The 9542-nt window shown below is 39.5% G+C and overlaps 1 protein-coding gene across 1 annotated transcript; it reads left to right on the forward strand.

Annotated features, from left to right (window-relative positions):
* Positions 1-715: 715 nt before the first annotated feature.
* LELP1 (late cornified envelope like proline rich 1) lies at positions 716-3202 on the forward strand. Its single transcript, XM_069078069.1, has 2 exons — positions 716-828; positions 2734-3202. The coding sequence occupies exon 2, from the start codon at positions 2755-2757 to the stop codon at positions 3079-3081; it is 327 nt and encodes a 108-aa protein (XP_068934170.1). The 5' UTR covers positions 716-828; positions 2734-2754; the 3' UTR covers positions 3082-3202.
* Positions 3203-9542: the final 6340 nt, after the last annotated feature.

Below are 9542 nucleotides of genomic sequence, written 5' to 3' on the forward strand. Positions count from 1 at the left end.
TGACTTAATGTGTGTGTCCCAGGCAGCATTCAAACCTAGGTCTTCCTAATTCCAGGTCCAGCTCTCTACTACTACTGCTATTCTGTATCTCCATAAGATGAGATTCCCAGTTTGTAAAGGGACTTCTTCATCCCAGCCTCCCAGTTCCAAACCATCTTTATCCCAAGTCCACTTCAAAGGACATTATGGGAAAAGAAGACCAGACTTGGAATCAGGTTGTCCAGATTAGAACTCTGGCTCTACTACTTATAACCCCTGCAATAGTGAACTTATTTCTTCACTTCTCTGGGTCTCCATTTCCTCATTTCTAAGTGAGGGGGGTTGGATTGAGTTGACCTTTAAAGTACTTTAAAACATGAAAATGCTCTAATAATCCTAAATCCCATCTTCTCTCCCCTCCTTTCCTGATCAAGCAAGAATAGGAAATAGAGTGGCCAAAGGATAAACCCATGATCACTAGTACTTGCCTCAAAAGTTACTGATGAGATTCCAACCTGAATTTGTAGGAGTTTTCACATGTATGAGTTCCCTATATCAATGTGCACATGTTCCACAGGTACATACAGAAATACACCAGACAGCTTGGTCTTTGTGTTTTGCTTCCATAAACTCTAGTCAAGTCAAGGGCTTGAGTTGAGCCAGGTGACTCTGGCTTTACCCAATAGCTGTCCACTGATGATGTCAGTGATAATGTCATAATCAAAAGCCAATCTCTTTCTAAAGGACTGAGTAGAAAATTCAGAGGGCAAAGCCATCAGCCCCTGCACAGCCAGATTTTCCATCTGTCCCACACAACTTCTTGTCAAGTTCGGTCACCACTAAATCACAGTAAGTTGGGTTTTGAGAACTGGAAATAATCATTCATGGTAGACTCCTCTCCTGGGTTTGGGGTCCAGTATTCCAGAAAAAAATAGATATTTGGCATTGAATATATTTTAGATGATTTAGGCTTTTGTTTTACTTTGGGGTTTTTTTCTGGTTTTGAATAACAGGTTATATTGTCCCACTCTGACTAAACACAGATTCTCAGCCATTTAAGAACTGGGACATTTTGGGGTGGCTAGGTGGAACAGTGAGTAAAGCGCTGGCCCCAGAGTTGGGAGGACTCGAGTTTGGTTCTGGCCTCAGACACTTAACATCCACACAAAAATAATAGCCGTGTAACCTTGGGTAAGTTACTTAACCCCAATTGCCCTACAAAAGGCAAAAAAAAGAAGAAGAATTGGGACATTTTATCATTGTTCAGTTTAGGGATCACATGTGGCTGAGTATTTAGAGGTTCTTTTTTGTATTTTCTTCCTTTCTCCTCCTTCCCTACTTTCTTTCCATTCATTTTTTCCTTCTCTGAATAGTAGAATAGTAGAAGGAATTTAATAGTAGAATTTAATAATAGAATTAGAATAATAGAATTTAATAGTAGAATAGTAGAAGGAATTTAATTCCAAGACACACCTTAAGCCAGAATGGATTAGAATTCATTGTCACTGATAAAGAAATTTAACTTGGCCATATGAAATGACTTGGAACCACAGAAGAGGGTCATGGGTGGGGAAAGAAACTTCTTTTATAAAAATTGAACTCCTTTTAGCTCTGACCAGTGAAATTTTCTACCCCTTCCTCCCCCCCAAAAAAGCCCTTAAATGGCCACCATCACAGAGTAACTAGAATTCCCCAAATAATTTCCTCCTGTCCTGATTTTCTCACTGAATCATGGAATATCTGAACTGGAAGGGAACTTAGCAATTGTACCTATACTTTAATAGAATTGTCTCTAGAACCTCTCTAATAAGTAGTGATCATTTAGCCTCCACCAAAGGCTTTAACTGGGGTTGAATCAACTAGTGTTGTCAACCATGGTTCCAGTCTTGGAGGAAGGACAATCTCATGCTTTCCCTCAAATCACAGCTCTAAAGTAGCTTCTCCTTTCCACCATATGCCTGCCCTTCATTGGTGGTGGACAAATTACCTAGATAGTATTTCAGGACCAGATTCCTATTGACTATTAACTGATATCACTAGCCTCTACCTCCTACTTCATCATCAAGCTTCTGGAGAGTTGGGGATAGGAGGGAAAGAAGAGAATCAAGTGGGTGTTGGGAATGAGAAGAATGAGGCAAAAATAGTTTCAAGGTGAGGTAGAATAGTGGATAGAGCACTGAACTTGGAATCAGGAAGAACCAAGTTCAAAACCTCCCTCAGACATTCAGCAGCTGTTTAATCCAACTTGACAAGTGTGCCTCTGTGCCTCAATTTCCTCCTCTGTAAAATAGGAATAATGATAATGTTTATTTCACAGGGTTGTGAAGACCAAATGAGATAACATGCGAAACTTTGCAGATCTTGAAATTATAGATAACTGGTTATCATATATTATCGTTAAAAATGGACTGGTGCCAAAAAGTGACTAGCAGCATTAAAGTTGCCCAAGAGCTAAGCTGAAATTACCAAGCATTCTAATGTACAGAAGTTAGAACAAGAGTCTAGCAATCCACAGAAGCATGGGAAGGTTATAGAAGGCATGGGTTAAAGGAGGGACTCTAAAAAATATTTATTTTTTTCCCTATAGAGACCTTATTGGTCTCTCATTCTTCTCTTAGCTCAGAAGAGAAACTAAACAAGGTTTACCTAAAGGGGAAACGACTCAATATGTGAGAGAAGACAAGAGATAGGGGCTGCACAAAGTCTCTCTAATTTGTCCTCACGTGTGTCTATCTGATGTTTCTTCTTTTCTAGAATTTGAATAAGAAAAAACCCATGTCGAATGAAGAAGACAAAAACAAGTCCACTGAGCCTAAGTGTGAGCCCAGGTGCTGTGAACCCAGGTGTTGTGAACCCAAGTGCCAACCAAGCTGCCTGAGGAAACTTCTGCAGCGGTGTTCTGAGAAATGCGCCCCACCCTGCCCAGTCAAGTGTGTCCCATGTCCTCCTCCTCCTTGCCCTAAGCCTTGCTGCCCACCTAAATGCTGCCCACCACCATGTCCTCCTCCTTGCCCACCTAAGGGCTGCCCACCACCGTGTCCTTGCCCTCCAAAATGTCCCCCTCCTCCATGCCCTCCTCCACCATGCCCCCCACCGGAATGAGGACCATTGGGCATTGACCTGCAACATCAACACTGCCAACATTACCATCTCCGTCCATCTTGGGGCCCACCTGTAAACTGAAGCCATGAACTGACAAGTAAACGTGTTCCTCTGCTGTGCAACAAAATATGCCTTTTTCTGTCTTTTTTTTCATTGTTTTGGCATAAACCAAATTGCACAAACCAAATTACTTGGGGCTAAATTCTATTTTCCATAATCAATTCCTTCTTCCAGGATTGATCCTAGATTACCAATAGGCAGAAAGTAATTCTCAATTATGTTCTCCCCCATTGGATTATCCATTGGAAAATTTCCACCTTCATCTCTGTTCATACTTGCTACCTTCCGGAGCCATGCAGAACTCTGCCAGACACTTGAAGTTCCTTCTGGGAATGACATAGCATGTATGAAATAGCACAGGACTTGGGAGTTGGAAGATCTAGACATAAATCCTGGCTCTGTGTCTTTCTTAACTATGGTGCCTGGAACAAATTCAATTCCCTTCTCTGGGACTCCTCACCTGCAAAATGAGAAGATTTCTGAGGTCTTTTTTCTAGCTTCAAACCCTCTGATTCTATGAATCCCAGTTAAATCAGTCTAAGCTATCTAAATTTAGGATACCAATTATTGGGGGAGGGGAATGATAGAATTCATCAAATCCCACAAAATACCATAGTTTCAGGGTCAAAATGGATCTTTAAAACTGTCAAATCCAATCCATACCCAAAAAGGAATCCTAACTACAGCAACACCTATATCAATAGTCATCTAGATTTTGCTTGAAAGCCTCAGTGAGTGAAAACCCACTGCCCCCCGCCCAAGTTAGCCCATTCTACTTTTGGACAGCACTCATTGTTAGTAAGTTTTACTTGACTTCAAGTCTAAATTGGTCTCTCTGCATTCACTCTGCCTTCTACGGCTAAACAGAGGTCAAGGTGTATGCTCTTCCAGGGCATTTGTTACCATGTCTCACACACCCCAAGTATTGTCATTTCTCACCAATCCTACCCCACCCCACCAAGCTGCCTCTTCTCTAGGCTAAGCACCCCAATCTAGTACTTTTATGGCATGGGCTCAAGGCCTTTCAATGTCCTGGACCGATTCTTCTGGATATTCGCCAACTTATCAGTATCTTTTTTTTTTTTTAACTCTGGTGCCTGGAACTGGACACAATAGTCTAGAAGAGGTCTGACCAGAACAGAGCATAGTGGAATCAACACTTTATTTCTGGAAGCTATGGTTCTCTTTAATGGCAACCCCATACTTGCATTAGCTGTCTTGGTTGTAGCTATCTCCTCTCTGTTGATTCATATGGAGAATTATAATCCATTAACTCACACACACTCACACCAATAACTTTTTCAAACCAACTGCTATCCATCCATGCTCCTGTTTTGTAGTTATGAAGTAAGTTTCTTGGACTGAAGTATAAGGCTCAACATTTATCCCTATTCAGTTTTTATTAGATTCAGTCCAATTCATCCCACAGCCAAGTAAGAAAAAGAGTCTTTGTTGTGTTAGATTATCTGGGCCAGATCAATGAGTCAAGATGGTGGATTAGGGGCAACCAGCTGAACTCTCTCAACATTCCTCTTCAAACAACTTTAAAATAATGCCTCAAATCAAATTTTGGACCAGCAAGGTCAACAAAGAAAAGATCAGGGTGAGACATATTTCTGGTCCAATAAAACTGAAGAAGTTAACAGAAGTCTGTGGCACCAGGGCCAAGGCTTGTCCCAGATCCACACAAGCAGCAGCAATAACAATGGAGAGGCAGCTTGTTGGCACAATGAATAGAGCACTGGCCCTGAAGTCAGGAGGACCTGAGTTCAAATCAGAAACTTAACACTTGCTAGCCATGTGACCTTGGGCAAGTCACTTAACCCCAATTGCCCTGCCCTCCAAAATGTAAAAAATAAAGAAAAGCAATGGAGACAAGAGCAGCAGTAGAAGTTTTGGAACTCTCAACCCAGAGACAGTAAGTGGGTCAGACAACTGTGCAGAAAGGGACGGGATCAGAGTACAGAGTGGAGCGGGTGTGAGGTGGGATAAGAGGGAGGGAAATATAGTCAGTCTTTTACAATACATCTCCTATGGTATTGTTTTGCATTAGCCACACATGTACAGCCTATACTGAACTGCTTGTCCCCCCAGTGGGGGTGAGTGGCAGGGGGAAAAGGGAATGAATCTGGAATTGAAAGTTTTAAAATCAAATATTCAAATATATATATATGTGTGTGTGTGTGTGTGTGTGTGTGTATATATATATATATATACTATTATTAATACTATCTTACATGTAATTAAGAAAAAAGATATACAGGCACTGAGGCATAGAGATCCACTGGAAAAGTTGGAACGGGTATGGGAGAGGATATGGGAGAGAGCAGATTGGAGGTGGGGATATCCTGTAGGACTGCTGTTTTGGGGGGATGGGTGGGGGAAAAACGGGGAGAAAATTTGTAACTCAAAATCTGGCAGAAACAAATGATGTAAATCAGCAGTTAATAAAGCATTTAAATTATATTAAAAAAAAGTGAAGAATTGAAAAAAAAAAGAGATTACAGGGGACCCTTTGCTGGCACTCGTATAGCTGGTGATGACTGGCAACTCTATTGCCCATATACGATTCTGGGTTGTAGTTACAGGGTGGGGAAGAGCACTTGTGGTCGATCATAAGGGAGAAGGGGTCCTGGTTACAGCACCTGAGCAAATAGAAACATTAACATGTGCAGCTGCAGGGTAGCAGGGGTCCTTCCTTGGTAAAGATCAGAACATAGACTAGTAGAACAGTTAACAGGATCACACCACCTTGGAAAAACCAAAAATTTTGCAGATCCCCAGAACTAGGCCTGAAAACAGCAGCACAAAAAATCCTGAAGCTTGGAAGAGTGCCTCCCACCCCCAGGTGACCAGAGCCCAACTTTAACATAAAGTTCAAAGTCAAAAATTAGGCTGGAAAATGAGCAAACAACAATTTGGCCATAAAAAGCTACTATGGTTGTAAGAAAGACCAAGACATAAATCCAGAAGAAGACACAACATAAAAAACAGCTGCCAAAACAAAACCTCAACAAATAATGCTAATTGGACCTAAACCCAACAAGAATTGCCAGAAGAGTTAAGGAAAGGGATGAGTGGTAGAGGAAAATTGGAAAAACAAATGAGAGCTATACAAGAAAATTATGAAAAGAGAACTAACAGCTTGATAAAAGAGGCACAAAAAGAAAATAACACCTGAAAAAAAAAGTTGACCAGATGATAAAAGAGGCACAAAAATCCAATGAAGAGAACCACTTAAAAATTAAATGGAAAAGGAGGTAAAAAAATTTCACTGGAAAAAAACTCTTTATAAAGCCGAATTGGCCAAATGGGGGAAAAGGTTAAAAATCTCACTGAAGAAAATAATCCCTTAAAAATTAGAATTGGGTGAGAGGAAGCTAATGACTCCATGAGACATCAAGAAACAATTAAATTGAATCAAAAGAATGAAAAAATAGAAGAAAACACAACAACTGACATGGAAAATATAGATTCGGGAGAGACAATTTAAGAATTAACTGACTACCTGAAAGTCATGATCAAAGTAAGAGCTTAGACATCTTATTTCAAAAAATAATCATAGGAAATTCAGCTATCACAGAATCACAGTCAGAATCACACAAGATTTGACAGCTTCCACATTAAAGGAGTAGAGGACTTGGAATATGATATTCCAAAAGGCAAAAGATCTAAGTTTACAACCAAGAATAGTCTATCCAACAAAACTGAGTATAATCCTCCAGGTAAAATAAATATTTAATGAAACAGAGGATTCCTGATGAAAAGACCAGAGCTGAATAGGAAATTTGACCTTCAAACAAGAGACTCAAGAGAAGCATAAAAAGGAAAACATGAAAGAATGATCGTAAGGGACTCGAAGTTCAACTGTGCACGTTCCTGCATGGGAAGATGATGCACGTAACTCCTGAGAACGTTATCTTTATTAGCGCAGCAAAAAGGAGTTTAGAGGGCATGGGTGTGAGTCAATTATGTTGGAATGATCTGATCTCGAAAAAAAAGGGAGGTGAGAAGGAGGAATACACTGGGAGAAGGGGGAAGGGAGAGGTAGAATGGGAGAAATCACACATATAAAAGTCATTTAAGGAAGAGCTTTTTATAATGGAAGGGGAAATGTGGGAGATGGGCAATGCTTGAACCTCACTCTTATTGGAATTGGTTCAAAGAGAGAACAATTTTATACACACACACATACATACACACACAGTTGTGTATACAAATGTAACTTACCCAACAGGGAAAAAGAAGGGATAAAGAGAGGAGGGGGAAGGATTGATATAGAAGGTGTATTAAGGGAGGCAGTGGTTTTGAGGAAGGACAGGAAAAAAGGAGAGGAAGAGAAAAAGAAAATGGGATAGAGGAAATACATAATTAGTAATCATAACTGTGAATGTTTATAGGATGAGTTCACATATAAAACAGAAGATAGCAAAATGAATTGGAAGCCAGAATCCAACATGTTGTTCACAAGAGACAAACTTGAAACAGAAAGACATACACAGAGTTAAAAGACTGGAGAAGAATCTAACATGCCTCAGCTGAAATAAAAATAGCAGGGGTAGCAATCATGATCTCAGAGAAAACAAAAGCAAAAAAAGACATAAAAGAAATAATCAGAGAAAATACATTATGCCAAAAGATACCATAGACAATGAAATAACGTAAAAAAATTTATAGCAAGTTTCTCTGATAAGGACCTCATTTCTGAAATATATACTGAGTATGGAACTGGGTCAAATTTATAAAAATAAGAGCAATTCCCCAATTGACAAATGGTCAAAAGGATATAAACAGGCAGATTTTTAGAAGAAGAAATCAAAGTCATTTATACTCATATAAAAATGCTCTAAATTACTATTCATTAGAGAAATGTACATTAAAATAACTCTGAGGTACCACCTCAGACCAATAAGAAATAACCAATCAGGGCAGCCAGGTGGTGCAGTGAGTAAGAGCACCGGCGCTGGAGTTGGGAGACCCAGGATTGGTTCCAGCCTCAGATACTTAGCACCCACACAAAATAACTGGCTGTGTAACCTTGAGCAAGTTACTTAACCCCAATTGCTTAAAAAAAAAGAAATAACAAATAATGCAGGGGATGAGGGGAAAATAGGTACACTAAAATGAACTATTAGTGGAGTAGTGACAGGTCCAACTATTCTGAAAAACAATCTATATCTATGCCCCAAAGGCTATAAAACTGTGCATACCCCTTGACTCAGCAATTACCACTGCTAGGTCTGTATCTCAAAGAAATTAAAGAAAAAGGAAAAGGACTTATATGTACAAAAATATTTACAGCACTTCTTTTTTGTGGTGGCAAAGAATTGGAAATCAAGGGAATGCTCATCAATTGGGGAATGACTGAACAAGTTGTGGTGGGGTACTATTGTGCTATAAGAAAAGATGTTGGGCATGGTTTCAGAAAAAAAATGACAAGACCTATATGAACTGATGCGAAGTGAAAAGAACTGGGAGATCATTATACATAGTGACAACAATGTTGTAATGATGATCAACTGTGAAAGACTTGATCACTCTGATCAATACAACAATCCAAGACATTTCCAAAAGGCTCATGATGAAAAAATGCTATACACTTCCAGAGAGAGAACTGATGAACTGAGTGCAAATTGAAATATAATCTTCTCACTTTATTTTTGTTCTTTTTTTTCCAATATGGCTAATATGAGAATATATTTTGCACAATTTCACATGTATAAAATTGATATCATACTGCTTACCTTCTCAATGGGGGAGGGGAAAAGGGTGGCAGGAAGGAAGAGGATTTAGAATTCAAAATTTAAAAAGAAAAAATATTTAAAATAAGCTACAAATTTTTAAAAAGGATTAAAGATTATCTTAGCTACCATTCCTGTCATATTAGCAAAGTTTAATGAAGAGCACACCATTCTGAAGGTGTAATTGAACTATGCACTCATAGTGGCCCAATACAGAATTCCTCTTCTTTACTTATCTGCTTATAGCTCAGATACAGAGTTATTGAGGTACCAAATGCAAGATCGATGAGCTTGGAGTCAAAAGTCATGGACTGGAGCCCTAGTTCCCACTCAGATTACTAGCTGAGTGACCTTGGGTAAGTCACTCTAGGGACCTCAGTTTCCTCATCTGCAAAATGAATGGGTTAAACTGGATGAATCCTAAAGCCCCTTCCATCTCTTATAAATCTGTCTCTTTAAATCTATTATCCAATGTTAACATGGGAAGACTATGCTTGTTATTTACCTCCCTGTGGATGAACTGTTGTTGCTATTGCTGTTTGTTGGCTGGGTTGCTGCTGTTGTCGATCCTTCATTTTTGAAGGCCAATCACATCCCCAGATGATATCCTAAAGTTTGAGTTAACTGGCTTTAAGCAAAGCAGAGTTGCATAAATCTGCC

This window comes from Petaurus breviceps, unplaced genomic scaffold (genome assembly GCF_028583685.1).
Source record: "Petaurus breviceps papuanus isolate PSGF00001 unplaced genomic scaffold, PetGlider_PUasm1.0 91023, whole genome shotgun sequence".
NCBI classification, from domain to species: Eukaryota; Metazoa; Chordata; class Mammalia; order Diprotodontia; family Petauridae; genus Petaurus; species Petaurus breviceps.

What these genes read in the sequence shown, in the direction of transcription:
- LELP1 (XM_069078069.1), top strand. Translation starts at nt 2,755, where the DNA reads ATGTCGAATGAAGAAGACAAAAACAAGTCCACTGAGCCTAAGTGTGAG.